At 42.8% G+C, this 15,228-nt stretch overlaps 1 protein-coding gene across 7 annotated transcripts in view; it reads right to left on the bottom strand.

Moving 5' to 3' along the window:
* MICU3 (mitochondrial calcium uptake family member 3) overlaps nt 1–15,228 on the bottom strand; it is a 195,686-nt gene that overhangs the window by 87,932 nt on the left and 92,526 nt on the right. For all 7 annotated transcript variants that reach the window (XR_003940729.1, XM_030191433.1, XM_030191434.1 and 4 more), the window contains exon 6: nt 9,298–9,380. Coding sequence is in view for 6 of the 7 variants with exons in the window: in XM_030191433.1 (XP_030047293.1) it covers nt 9,298–9,380 (83 nt within the window). In the remaining variant the exon portion in view is untranslated. The remainder of the gene's footprint in view (nt 1–9,297; nt 9,381–15,228) is intronic.

The following is a 15,228-nucleotide window of genomic DNA, read 5'->3' as shown; positions in this document are numbered from 1 at the left end:
CATCTGTTCCATCATCAGCCGTTGTTGCCTGCATGTAGGAGCATATCTCAACATCGCAGCTGTTTGCAGATCGTAATCAACAGCTACGTAGCGATAGAACTCCTCTACAGTAAAACCGGCTGGGATGTCAATAACCTCTTCATCTGACGCATTTGCAACAGCTGCACCTATTTCGTCCCTCTCCTCATCCTTAACAAATCTTGCCCGCTTGTAGCAGTTCACAATGGTTGCCTGTGTAACATGATTCCAGGCTTCTTTCTGCATATGTAGGGAATCCAACAGTGATAGATTACGAGCCAGTTCAACAGCACGTTTATCCTTCCCAGTCTGGTCATCCATAACGCTCATCAGACGATGTAGCACAAGATCCAGATAATGTTGTTTGAAATTGGCTATTATGCCCTGATCCAAAGGTTGTATCAGAGAGGTAGTGTTTGGTGGCAGGAAGACCACCTTGACATTAGACAGCTTGACATCATTCCTGTGTGCAGCACAGTTATCACAAAGCGGCAAAAGCTGACGCTTTTGTGCCCGCATTCTAGTGTCTAACTTCTTTAGCCACTGCTTCCAAATTTCCCCAGTCATCCATGAATTTGTGTTAGCCTTGTATGACACAGGAAGTCGCTTAACTTTCTTGAAGCAACGGGGCTGTTTGCTCTTTCCAATGACGAGGGGTTCCAACTTCTCACTCCCATCCATATTGCAGCAAAGGAGGATTGTCAGTCGGTCCTTCGGTGTTTTACCTCCAGTAGTTTCAGCTTGTTTGAATGCAAGTGTTCCATCAGGAATCGCTCGCCAGTAGAGACCATTTTCGTCAGCACTGAAAATGTCACGAGGTGCAAACTCGTTCAAGATGGTAGGAAGAACTGAAACAACCCAATTTTCAGCACCAAAGTCATCAGCGTCTTGTTTCTCACCATGTTTCTTGAATTTTATGCTGTTCCTCTCCTTCCATCTTTCCAACCATCCAACAGTGGCTTTGAATTCATTCAGTCCAAGACTTTCTGCGACCTGGTTAGCTTTCTCCATAAGCAGTGGACCACTGAGAGGAAACTGTCTGCTCCTGACTCGAGAAAACCACCGAAGAAGAGCATCTTCTACCTCCTCAGCTTTTCCCGCCCGTTTTCGTTGTGGATCTGTATTGTTTTGCCAGTCTTCTAGAAACTGGTTTTTCTGCTTCAAGACACGTGAAATTTGACTGGGATTGACACCATATTCTTTTCGCAATAGATGCTTGACTTTGTTTGTTTTCTAATTTTTTAAGAACTTCTATTTGTTCAGCCAGTGTTAAAGTCTTACAGTTCCGACCGCGACGACAACCATCACCCCCAAAACCCATTACCCCCAACTGTACACCATAATAGCCCTTATGGGTGAATGGGGCACCTATCTGTGGGTATGGTGGGTTTCTGGTGAGTTTTGGAGGGTCCACAGTTTCCACCATGAGTGGTAGGGAGAGGTATGGGCCTGGGTCCACCTGTCTGCAGTGCACTGCACCCACCATTAGACTAATTCATGGATCTGCATGCTGCTCTAATGGACCTGAGTATAACATCTTAGGATGGCAAGTAATATTTTTAATCACATATTTGCGGGGTGGGAGGGGGGTCAGTGACCACTGATGAAGTAAGGGGAGGTCATCCCTGATTCTTTCCAGTAGTCATCTGGTCATTTAGGGCAGCTTTTTGTGCCTTTAGATTATTAAACAGGTCTAGCTCAAAATGTCTTAGTCCTGGATGGTTTTGTTTTGTTCCATTAAGGCTGAAAAATGTCCAAGTCTTAGGAACGCCCAAATTCTGCCATAAAACGCCCCCCCTGGCACACCCCCTTCAGATTTGGATAAACTGCAGATGAACAGCATAGAAATACGTCTAAAAAAATAGGTTTTGAAAATAGGTTTTGTGAGAAAAACATCCAAATGCTGCATTATGCCACTTTTTTAGACATTTTTGTTTTTCGAAAAAGCGCCTCTTACTGTGAAGTCTAAGAGTTATGCTCCACCATCAGGACCTTGGAGCATGCCTCCTCTCCCCTACTCCTTAGGATCCTAGCAAATAAAAATTATTTGCCTCACCAAAAAGGGGGTTACAGGGGTCCTCTTACACTAGTAATAGTTGAATGTCGCACTCACAAATCAATTTTTGCATTTAGTATTAGCATCTGAGCTTGTGTGCATCCACATTCCAGATTCAGATCAAGTTCTCTATAGTGTGCTCTGTCAGTCTTGCTGCACTCCACGGTGATCTCACTGGAAGCCGATTACTGCTCATTATCTCCTTGTTTAATATTCTTTCCAAATAAGTCATATCCTGTTAATGCCCTGGGTCTCTGTATCATCGTCTTAAGTCTCTCCTTCCTACTGATCATGTATCCTCAGAACATAGCTTCCTAAGTATATACATTTCTGACACATTCACCTTTTTACTATCAATATCTTCATTCAACCTAAATGGTTTCTCTTGTACTATCATCTTACAGCCATAAGCTTAGTTTTGTAAAACTTGTTTTAAATCCCTGCTCTCTTCCTCAAGTAACAATCTCTTTACTCACCATGATGGCATTAGTTGTAGATTCACTGAGAATGGCAGCAGATCAACTGCATAAGTCAGATCCTGGCCAAGTACACCATCTTGTACTTCACTCCCTTTTGTAGTTCTCCTTTCTAGTGCCCCATTCATTAGAAGATTTATGGTAATGCTTAGCTGGACTTCTGTCTTCACTTCAATCCTCTCTTGCAGTTCACATTCGGCCCTCATACAAGCCTAAATTCCCTCATACATATTCTTTAGCAATCTGCTAATCTCGCCAAGTACTCTATAAAGTTCCAGCGACTCTCAGATATCATCTATCCACACTGAGCCATTTGCCTGCCTAAAGCCTGCAAAACAAAACCACAGATCTTTTCCATACTGTCAGCACTTTTCAATTATAGTTTCAGAACAGAGATCTGATCATTGCATCCATGTCTTTTTTTCTGAAGCAACACCTTTCTCCACAGAAGGGCACCATTTTGCTCCCTTTCATTTCTAATGCAGAAGATCCCAAATATTGGTGCCTGTACATTCCATTCTGTGTAACCTTTCTCTTAGGTTAACCCTTTACTCCCGCGCTCTTCAGTATACTGTACAGTTTTCTTTTCTTTATTTTCTCATTTAGGAGGATAGAACAGTTTCATTCACGTCTACTATCAACATGATTCAAAATGATTTTCATAAAGTGGGATACTCCAAGCAACCTATGCCTCTAAAAACATGAACTGAATCATTTATTGCTGTCAGATCTCCATATAGTTAGAGATTGGAAAACACAGACCATAAGAGGTCCACAAGTATAATCAAAGAAGTATATTTCACCAGATGAGGCAGGCTAACATCTGTTTAATGCTTTACAAAATATATTCTAGTAAGAAAATGATGTGCAATTTACACAGGACTATGCTTTTGTTTCTAGACTGCAGAACACAACTGTATTGACTATGATAAAATGTCAAGTGTTTTATAACTGGAGGGTTTTAGCTACATATACTTTAACAAAAGACTTGGCACAATCATCTTTGTAATTAAATTAAAACAAGAACAATAGAGCAGGTTTAAACATGGAAACACTAACATGGGTTAAACAAGTTGACAAAAATAAACATGACAAGTCTTTAAGGGTTACACAGTGAGAGTAATTTGTTATATTTTGGTTTGGTTTGGTATCACGTTCAGTGCATTCCTTGGCATACTTCCAGTACAAACACAGCATAATTGTGACTGACAGAATTTTATAACACTGGAGGGAGAGACTGAACAAAGAAATATGCACAAGAACAGAATATCCACCTTTTATCCATTGAAATAACAGAATTGTAGTTTGGATTCTTTCAAGATCTAAAACATATTTTCAATTCCATTTCAGATTGTTCTTAATTTGACAAACCTAAATTGATTTGTTGAATTGTTTAACAAATTCATTTGAAAGACATTCACACATTTGTAGTTAGAGACTTGCTATGAAGGTTAACTCCAGAGAGAATATTAAGAACATAAGAATAGTCATACTGGGTCAGACCAATAGTCCATTTAGCCCAGATTCCTGTTTCCAGCAGTAGCCAATTCAGGTTGCAAGTACCTGGCAGAATCCCAAATAGTAGCAACTTTCCATGCTACAGATCTCAGGGCAAGCAGTGGCTTCTCTCATTTCTATTTCAATAGCAGACTATGGACTTTTCCTCCAAGAACTTGTCTAAACCTTTTTAAAACCCAGATACACTAACCGCATCCTCCGGCAATGAGTTCCAGAGCTTAACTATTTGTTCAATAAAAAATATTTCCTCCTATTTGTTTTAAAAGTATTTCCATATAACATCAATGAGTGTCCCCTAGTCTTTGTACTTTTTAAGAGAGTAAAAATCAATTCACTTTTACCCATTCTACACCACTCAGGATTCTGTATACCTCTCTCATATCCCTCCTCAGCTGTCTTTTCCAAACTGAACAGTCTTAATCTGTTTAGCATTTCCTTATATGAGAGGAGTTCCACCTCCTTTATCATTCTGGTCACTCTTTTTTGAACCTTTTCTAATTCTGCTATATCTTTTTTGAGATACAGTGAGCAGAACTGCATGCAATTACTCAAGGCGAGGTTGCACCATGGAGAGACACAGAGGCATCATATTTGTCATCTTATTTTCTATTCTTTTTTGCTAATAATTCCAAGCATCCTGTTTGCTTTTTTGGCCACTGCTACACACTGGGCAGGAGATTTCAGCATACTGTCTACGATGACACCTAGCTCTTTTTCTTGGGTACTGACTCCTAAGGTGGACCCTAACATCAAGTAACTATGATTCAGATTATTCATTAGGTTGAACTGTAAAAATAAATTTCATTTATAAGAGAAAATGCATGAGAATTCCTAGTACTGCTATTCATAATACTGCACCCTATACCAAGTGTATCAGAAGTGGCAGTTCTTCCCCTGTACATATACTATGTTTCTGCCAGTGACGGTATATAATTAGCTCAGACTCTTGATTCAGTAGTTAGCCTCCCAAGTGACCATATCCAGCAGGAGTTTAAATGTATACAGTTCATGACAACAAAGCTAGTTTTAGAGGGTCGCAAATAGGGGCAACTGGGAAACATGAGTGACGTCACTAAGGCAAAGCTTCAGAGCAGATAATACTGATTTGGCCCACTCCCTAGTTTTTGCCCTGGGCCCCAGAATGACTCATACCATCCCGCCATGCATATGGCATTACCTTCTCTGTATAGATTCTTCAGTTGTTTGATGGCCTCCCACACTTTCGGCAACCATATCAGCTCCTTCTAGGGGACAGCTCCCATATGTGCCTATTCTATTCTCATGCAATACTGGCACCTTTTCTCCCCTCTCCAATCCCATACTTCCAGAAGCTAAGATACTAAGTAATACTACTCTATATTTGGCATGGCCAATCCTGGTTTATCCCTCCTGCAATATAACACTTCTTTTGTCACCCCTGGTGGCCTTTTCTACCAAATAAATCAAAAACTCCTCCTTTGCAGTACCAGTATGACCTTCTTTGGTGGCACTATAGGGATGGAACAGAACAAACATAACAGCCTGGGATGCAAATTCATTTTTATAATGGCCATTCTCCTAATTCAGGTCAAATTTACTTCTGGACATCTCTCCAGGTCTCTGTACAGCCCTTCAAATAGTGAGTCAGATTTATATTTATACAGCAAATCTGAATTCCAAAATAATTTAGCAATTCTCACACTCATTTAAAGGAATTACCCTTACATTTCTAATTCTATGTTGGCCTTGCTTAAGCGTATCTGCTTTGCCAGACCAGCCTAGCAATGGGAGGGCAGTGTTCAAAGCAAGATGAAATTGAGTCTTGGTATCAGTGAGTCAGTTTTACATCTTTATTTTATTTTTTATTTTTATTACATTTGTACCCTGCACTTTCCCACTCATGGCAGGCTCAATGCGGCTTACATGGGGCAATGGAGGGTTAAGTGACTTGCCCAGAGTCACAAGGAGCTGCCTGTGCCTGAAGTGGTAATCAAACTCAATTCCTCAGTTCCGCAGGACCAAAGTCCACCACCCTAACCACTAGGCCACTCCTCCACTGGAGAGGTTTCTGTTCGTAAGGATTTTTTGTTCACTAAACATTTGGTGGGTATGGCTATTTCAGGGATCTCCTCCCCATATACCTGAGCCATTGAATACAGCAGGAGGCTTGTTCTTCATTGAAGGGAAATGAATCATACTTTGATAAGAACAAGAAGACCGCAGAAGTGGAAGACTGTAGGTCCACTATGTATAAAAGTCCAAAAACCAAAGGAGTAGTGTGACCAGCAGGGCACCTCCAAAAACAATAGGAAGACAGAGATACAGCGGAAAAAATGTCATTTTATAATGCCTGACATGGCACCGTGTTTCAGCCAAGTTACTGCCTCAGGGGGCTTGATATAAATATAAATATATCAGCTGAGAGTTTGAAGCACTTGCTGTCTTGAAAAAGGCACTCTGTGCAGAAGAGAGGTTGGTGAAAAGCGCTGAAGTAGGTGATTGCTGCACAGAGCGTCCTTTTCAAGAGAGCAAGTGCTTCAAACTCTCAGTTGATATATTTATATTTATATCAAGCCCCCTGAGGCAGTAACTTGGCTGAAACACAGTTCCATATGACGTTTTTTTTCTCCATTGTATCTCTGTTTTCCTATTGTTTTTGGAGGTGCCCAGCTGGTCACACTACTCCTTTGGTTTCTGGACTTTCATACTTTGATAAGCCATAGCAGCTGTTTTCTAATCTCTACTCTCTCTGTGTGTCTTTGCTGCTCTTCCCTCCATCAAATCCTAAGCCAGTGGTTCCTCAACTTTATCGGTTCACAGTGCCCCTAGGCTACCCACTTCCTCTTAGGTCTCTCCCCTCCCCCCCCCCCAAATGGCACGGAGTCCAACCTTTGCTTGTGGGGATGCTCAAGCCCCCCGGCTGAAAAGGTCTGCTGCCTAACACCCGAGCTTCATGCTGCCTGAGCCATGTTTCAGCCTCCAACACTATCACTCCCGTGTAACATGAACTGAGCATGTGTGGGAGTGCTGGCATCAGCAGCTGAAGCATGTCACCAATTTCCTCACTGCTCAGGCACCATGGAGCTTCGGTCTCGAGCAGTAGACTTTCTCAGCTGGTGGGGCTTCACCAGCCCCACCAGCTAGCCCCAATTTTTGAGGGGGTTTATGCTGCAGCTCCCCTTGGAGAAGAAATGGCTGAGGGGAGATATGATACATCTATAAAATACTGAGTGGAGTGGAATGGGTAGACGTGAATTGCTTGTTTACGCTTTCCAAAAATACTAGGACTAGCAGGCAAAACAATTAAGCTACCAAGTAGTAAATTTAAAACAAACTGGAGAAAATATTTCTTCACTCAACATGTAAAATATTTTGCACAGAATTTTGATTTTTTTTGGTGCAGTATTCCAGCAGGAGTATATATCTGTGAAAAAGCCTTCAAGAGTTATCCTGTCTTCATCGGATCAGTGAAGAAACAATGCAGTTACACTAGTTTCCATAGCACAGACTCATCAAGGTCTTAGAGTGCCTGTGTATGCCATTAGAGCTCAGTTTCTCTAATGTAGCACTCTTCTTAAGCTACATTTATAGAGAAGCATGAATGTGAATCTTTTGAATGTCTTTCCAGTGTGGGTAGCTATGGAGTTCTGTGATGTGTACAGGCATAACTTGCATTGTGGTGTCTTACAGGGTTTTGTAGGTATCACATACACCTGTGATTGTTGACCCAAATTTCCATTTCTGACATAAAATAGCATACAAGTTATTCTCTTCATCTTCCCAATTATATGCAACAACCCCTTTGCTGACCTCTAAATTGGTAAATCAACTCCACAACTGATTACATAAGAAAATAAAAATGTTTCTGTGAAGAAATGGTGTGTTTTAAGCCTGTAAAATGTATTAGATATTTTGTTTTAATTATGCCCTGAAGCGTATTTCTCCTATTTGGCCAGCAGGTGGTGTTCCTTTGCTGTAAAGATGTTATAGGAAACTGAGGGAGTCTTTTACTAAAGCTTAGCTCAAGTTATCCGCAGCAGGACCCATTTTATTCCTATGGGCCCTGCTGCAGATAACTCTAGCTACGCTTTAGTAAAAGCCCCCCTGAATGTTCTTTTTCTTTAACACAAGCAGGAAGCAAGCAGTAATACACTTTTAAAACTTGTTGACTGGGCTCTGATTGGCCTGGAGTTTGAAAAATTACCCAGTAGTACTGGCTGTTGCTTCAGTCTTAGCCTGGGATACGAGAGAGACAGATCTCTTTGCTAAGGCTCTGTGAACAGATATATGTCCTGATATCCTCAGGTACTGTTTAGACAGTATAAAAATTTCTAGTTAGTGTTATAATTGATCCATATTTCAGTTTCCTATTATTGTTTGCTATTTGTACTATTTTGTTCCACTGTTCGATTTTTAAAAGACAATAAACAACATTTAGTTTATTGCCTCTCTGTCTGGAGTGGTTTGTGTGTTGGGTCAGTGAGTGCTTTCTGGGAACTGTGGGATCACTGGGATTGTGGCTCCAGTAACCTAGAAATCACTGGGGATAATTTGAGAGAAGGAGACTCGCACAGAGGCGGTCCTGACCCAGTCGGTAGGAGGAGGGTGCTAGTGTAGAGCACGAGCGGCAGGCAGACCTGAGCTGTGCTGGGGATAGACCCTCTTAAGTGGTTGCAGGGTAACCCCAGACGGGTGGCTAGGCGTTTCGTGACAGTGTCCAAATATATAAATCTTACACCAAGCATGTACAGTAACAAGCCAGAAAGAAATGCACATTCCCAAAGATGACATATTCCAAATCACTAAAAACAAAAGCAGATACAGAAGCAATTATGAATCCCTTCTCCCAATACATCTTTTACTGCCTTATCTCTCTGCACCCCTTGCACCAAAAGAACACAAACCAATTTTAAAAATGAAACACTTGCCGCAACGCCATTTCCTGGGGAAGCCCTTACTGCCATCTATTTAGGAGGCGGTAAGGGCTCCCGTGCTACCCTGGCGGTAACAGGGCAGCATGCAGCACCGCCCGATTACTACCGGGTAAGCCCCTAGTGCAAACAGGTTTTTAAAAATCTGACACGCTGGAAATGGCATGCGATGGGGGCAGATACTACCATCGGGCTCCTGCGATAGTCCAGTGGTATAGACAGATTGGCACATGGCAAATGGGCAGTGTGGGTACCACCACTTTGTAAAAGGGGCCTTACTGAGGACTATATATCAAACGTTAGCATTTAGTATACATACCACCATGAACTCCTTTTTGTCCACCATCTGATTGCCATCAGTATCAAACATGTTGAATGCAATTTTAAAACCAGCATGAGGCTCTGCAAGGTACAAAAAATATATATATTTGTAGCAGTTATGAATGAAAGGCTGTTACAGGGAAAACAAAAACCTGAATGTCACTGAAAATCACTTTAAATGCAAATATATTAACCTATATTTATTCTATTATAAAACCCAGAACGATTTACTTCTACTCGGCTGAGGGGAAATATGATTGAGGTCTACTCGTTCCAGAAGTACAAACACTAGGGGACACTTGAGGAAGTTACATGGAATACTTTTTAAAAAAATAGTAGGAAATATTTTTCCACTCAACGAATAGTTAAGCTCTGGAACTCTTTGCTGGATGAGGTGGTAACAGCGGTTAGCATATCTGGGTTTAAAAAAGGTTTGGACAAATTCCTGGAGGTAAAGTCCATAGTCTGCTATTGAGACAGACAACTACTTGCCCTGGGATTTGTAGTATGAAGTGTTGCCATGATTTGGGTTTCTGCCAGGTACTTGAGACCTGGCTTGGCCACTGTTTGGAAAACAGAATACTGGGCTAGATGGACCACTGGTCTGACCCAGTATGGCTACTCTTATGTTCTTATGTTATGTACTCGTTCTACATCACTCGGGATTTTGTAGACCTCAATCATATCTCCCCTCATCTGTCTCTTTTCCAAGCTGAAGAGCCCTAACCTCTTTAGTCTTTCCTCATATGAGAGGAGTTCCATCCCCTTTATCATTTTGGTCGCTCTTCTTTGAATCTTTTCTAATTCAGTTATATCTTTTTTGAGATACGGTGACCAGAACTGAATGCAATACTGAAGGTGTGGTCGCACCATGGAGCGAAATAAAGGCATTATAGTATTTTCAGACTTATTCATCTCTCTTCCAAGCTGAAGAGCCTTAACCTCTTTAGCCTTTCCTCATATGAGAGGAGTTCTTTGAAACGTTTCTAATTCCGCTGTATCTTGTTTGAGATATGGCGACCAGAACTGAACGCAATATTCAAGGTGCCGTCGCACCATGGAGTGATATAGAAGCCTTATAGTATTTTTGGTCTTATTCACCATCCCTTTTCTAATAATTCCTAGCATCATGTTTACTTTCTTGGCCGCCACCGCACACTGAGCAAAAGATTTCAGTGTATTATCTACGACGACACCCAGATCTTTTTCTTGAGCGCTGACCCCCATGTTGTACCCTAGCATGAGGTAACTATGATTCAGATTATTCTTTCCAATGTGCATCACCTTGCATTTGTCCACATTAAATTTCATCTGCCATTTGGACGCCCAGTCTTCCAATTTCCTAAGGTCTTCCTGCAATATTTCACAGTTCACACGTGTTTTGACAACCTTGAATAGTTTTGTTATCTTCTGCAAATTTGTTCACCTCACTCGTCGCTCCAATTTCTATACCATTTATAAATATGTTAAATAGTACCGGTCCCAGTACATATCCCTGTGGCACTCCACTGTTCACCCTCCTCCATTTAGAGATATGACCATTTAACCCTACCCTCTGTTTTCTGTCCAATAACCAATTCATAATCCACACCAGAACCCTGCCCTCTATCACATGACTCTTTAATTTTCTCAGGAGTCTCTCATGAGGAACTTTATCAAAAGGTTTTTGAAAATCTAGATACACTACACCAACTGGCTCACCTTTATCCACTTGTTTATTCATGCCTTCAAAGAAATGAAGCAAATTGGTGAGGCAAGACTTCCCTCGGCTTAACCCATGCTGACTCTGTCCCATTGAATCATGTTTGTCTACATGTTCTGTAATTTTATTCTTTATAATAGTTTCCACTATTTTGCCCGGCACCAACGTCAGGCTTACCGGTCTATAATTTCCTGTATCATAAATACATAAGCATCGCCATGCTGGGACAGACCAAGGGTCCATCGAGCCTAGCACCCTGTCACCGACAGCGGCCAAAAGAAAAAGCAATTTGTCCCACCCATCCTAGAAATACTGTATTCCCTCGTCCATTCAATAACATTCTATGGCTTTTTCCTCCAGGAAGCCGTCCAAACCTTTTTTGAAGTCCGCTAAGTTAACCCCCTTAACCACCTTTTCCGGCAGCGAATTCCAGAGTTTAACTAAGCGTTGAATGAAGAAAGATTTCCTTCAATTCATTTTAAATTTACCACACTGCAGCTTCATCGCATGCCCCCTTGTCCTAGTATTTTTGGAAAGCATAGACGCTCCACATCGATCCGTTCCATTCCATTCATTATCTTATAGACCTCTATCATATCTCCCCTCAGCCGCCTTTTCTCCAAGCTGAAGAGCCCCAGCCTCTTCAGCCTATCCTGATAGGGAAGTCGTCCCATCCCCTGTATCATCTTTGTTGCCCTTCTCTGCACCTTTTCCAATTCCACTATGTCTTTTTTGAGGTGCGGCGACCAGAATTGAACACAATACTCGAGGTGCGGTCGCACCTTGGAGCGATACAATGGCAGAATAATATCCTTATTTTTGCTTTCCATCCCTTTCCTAATGATACCCAACATTCTATTTGCTTTCCTAGCCGCAGCAGCACATTGAGCCAGGGGCGTAGCCACGGGTGGGCCTTGGCCCACCCAGTTTGGATTCAGGCCCACCCAGCAGTGGAGGCAGCGGAGCGGAGGGAGCAGGCTGAGCTCCGATCCTGCAGCTGCCTCCCTCCCTCTCTCTCACGCGCTTCCCAGATGCTGCCTACCGCCGCCACATCGCATGACCTACCTCCCTCCGTCTCAGCAGCAGCGGTAGCGATTGACGCTGCCTCCTTCTAACCCGGAAGCGTCTCCTTTGCCGCGTCCCGCCCCCATTATCAGAACTTCCTGTTTCTGCTGGGGTAGGACGCGACAGAGGAGACGTGGAGAGGTTGTGAGGCAACGTGCAGCAAGGGCAACCGGAAGCGATACAGCGTGGGGAGTTAGGCGAGGCGGGTGGCGAAGCAACGAGGGTGCGGGACCATGAGGCTGTACACCTCGGAGGCCGCATGTTCTTCCTTCACTCCGCTGCATGTTAAGCGGAGCAGCGAGGGATGAGCGGTGAAAAGTGAGGTTGTGAGGCAACATGCAGCAAGGGCAGCCGAACGGAGGCCGCGTGTTCTTCCTTCACAGCGGGACCAGCGAGATCAACAGGAGGTTGTTAGAAGTGATGTAATAGTAGTAGGCTGTGGGGCGCCGCGCGGCCACGTGGTAGCTGTTCTTCCTCCACTTCGCTGCATGGTGGCTGGAGCAGCGTGAGCTGAAAGGTTGAAGCGGGGTGCTTACAGCGCTACTCCTTAGGGCGTAGGGAGCCGGGGAGAGGAGGGTTGCTGGACATGATGTTTGGAGGAGAGGGAAGGGAGAGAGAAGAAATGCTGGACATGGATGGAGGGGATGGAAGAGTGAGGAAGGAGATGAGGGAAAAAGGAAGAGAGGAGAAAACCTGCACATGGATGAAGAAAATAGGCAGAAGCTGGATCCACTGGACAGTGAAGTCTGTGGAGGACCCAGCTTTTACTTACGGATATAGAGCAAGAAATGAAGAACAGAGGCAGAAAGTAAAGAAATAAATGGAAAGGAATCCCTAGAAACGGAGTTAAGAGGACAGATAGCAGCAGAATCGGATACTGGACCAGCATGATCAGAAAAACAAAGTCAGCAGACAACAAAGGTAGAAAAAAATCATTTTATTTTCATTATAGTGTTTGGAATATGTCCACTTTGAGAATCAGGTGCTCAACATTAAACGTTTATATTTATTCACTTATTTATGGCATTGTATCCCACATTAAACATGAATTAGATTGGAACCTGGGATGCACAGGTGGACGGGGGCGGATACCGTGGAGACATTTACCAGCACACCACTGTCTAGTGCCCACCCATCCAACCTGTTGGCCCACCCAAAAATTGACTTCTGGCTACGCCACTGCATTGAGCAGAAGTTTTCAACGTATCATCAACAACGACACCTCTTCCATGGAATAGAGGATCTTCAAGATAAACTCTTATTATTACTATTTGCTGTGGCTAGAATGCTGACAGTAGTGAATTGGACATAGGTGGTGTTTCTACCTTGCAAGGTGTCAAGGACAAATTGGGGTTTCTTTGTGAGAGATATATATCAACAACTTTACACTTAAATAAGTGGAATGACTAAACCCAAATGTAGAATTGTTTTCTGGAATGTTTGTAAGGGAAGGGTGGGCGGGGGAGGGGGTTATTGTGCATGTTTGATGTGTGTGCTTACACAATGTGTGGGGAACAACCTGTGCAGCAATATTTGTCTGCTTATGAAGTATACCTGTGTCCCTTCCCCAATTGTGGAAGTTGGGCTCAGGTATGGTGGTACACAGGTTCATGGGTTCCCTACTCCGGTAGTGAGATTCCAGATCTCAAAAAGAGTATTTCCATCATGAAATTGCGAGTCACTGGCCTTTGCCATATGACCAAATGTAATCAAGTGGCTATCACTTTCAGAGGAGTAACGATTGTTACATACAGAACCTATTCCATAGGAATAGATGCCACAGGTAGAGACCCTATTGGAAAATTCAAAATTGTTCCACCCCCAGCCCAACCTACAGCGACCAATCCCTTGGTACCAACAAAGATCCCAGAAATAAAAATTCCTTACCAGATTGTACCAATTAATAATTCTAAAGATTTGGTGGCACTAGAAACAGGATTTGGAGAGACGAACTTATGGCTTGAATGGGCACATTATACTACAAAGAGTTTGAATGTCTCTAATTGTTATTTTTGTTCCCATGCCAGAGCAGAACCAACAGTAGTTCCTTTCCCTTTAGATCTCCACAATGATCCAGATGGATTTTGGTGTATGTTGCAGTTATTGCAGGTTAAAGATGACATAAATCAGTCTTGTCAACATCTTGACGAGCACCACCCCTACTTACCCCCTCGGATGAGGGTTCCACCTGCATTCAGGATTCCCAATCCTGCTACCAAATATCATACATGTTTGGAACGATATGGGGTTAAAAAGACACGGTTTTTAGGAAACTTAACCAATTGTAACACAACCTTAGGAAAGGGGACTCTACATAACATGAACCTAACACGGTTCTCACAAGCTAGAGCAGACATATGGTGGTACTGTGGAACCCGTACTATCCTCCATACACTTCCTAACAATTGGACAGGCAGATGTGCCCTAGTCAAATTGGTCATTCCAATTATTATAGCATCCTTGCTTCCCCCTCACAGCAGCTCTTCCTCACGAGTGAAGAGAAATGCAATGCCTGGATCTTTTGATGATCGGGTCTATATAGATGCTATTGGAGTTCCAAGAGGGGTTCCCGATGAGTTTAAAGCCAGAAACCAAATAGCCGCAGGATTTGAATCAGTTTTCTTTTGGTGGGCGACTATCAATAAGAATCTTGACTGGATTAACTATATATATTACAACCAGCAGAGATTTGTGAACTACACTAGGGATGCAGTTCGGGGCATTGCAACACAATTGGATGCCACTAGCCGGATGACGTTGGAAAATAGATTAGTTCTTGACCAACTTCTAGCAGCCGATGGAGGGGTGTGCCACAAGATAGGTACCCAGTGTTGCACCTTTATCCCCAACAATACCGCTCCGGATGGATCAATTACCAGAGCTTTGGAAGGCTTAACCTCACTGTCACAAGAACTGGCAGAAAACTCTGGCGTTGATACATCCTGGACAGGTTGGATGGACAGAGCTTTTGGTACATGGAAGACATTTATCATTTCAGCAGCCACGACTATACTCATAGTGGTAGCAATTTTTGTTTTAGTAGGATGTTGCATAATCCCTTGTGCTAGAGGTTTAGTAGAACGCTTAATTGAAACCGCAATAATGAAAAAGACAACAGCAGGACAATATGCCCTGTGCGAAAATCTCCTCCCCAACATCACA

The sequence above is a fragment of the Microcaecilia unicolor genome, chromosome 2, assembly GCF_901765095.1.
Source record: "Microcaecilia unicolor chromosome 2, aMicUni1.1, whole genome shotgun sequence".
NCBI classification, from domain to species: domain Eukaryota; kingdom Metazoa; phylum Chordata; class Amphibia; order Gymnophiona; family Siphonopidae; genus Microcaecilia; species Microcaecilia unicolor.
Note: the sequence above shows the minus strand (reverse complement) of the source record. Positions and strands in the feature narration are given on the sequence as shown.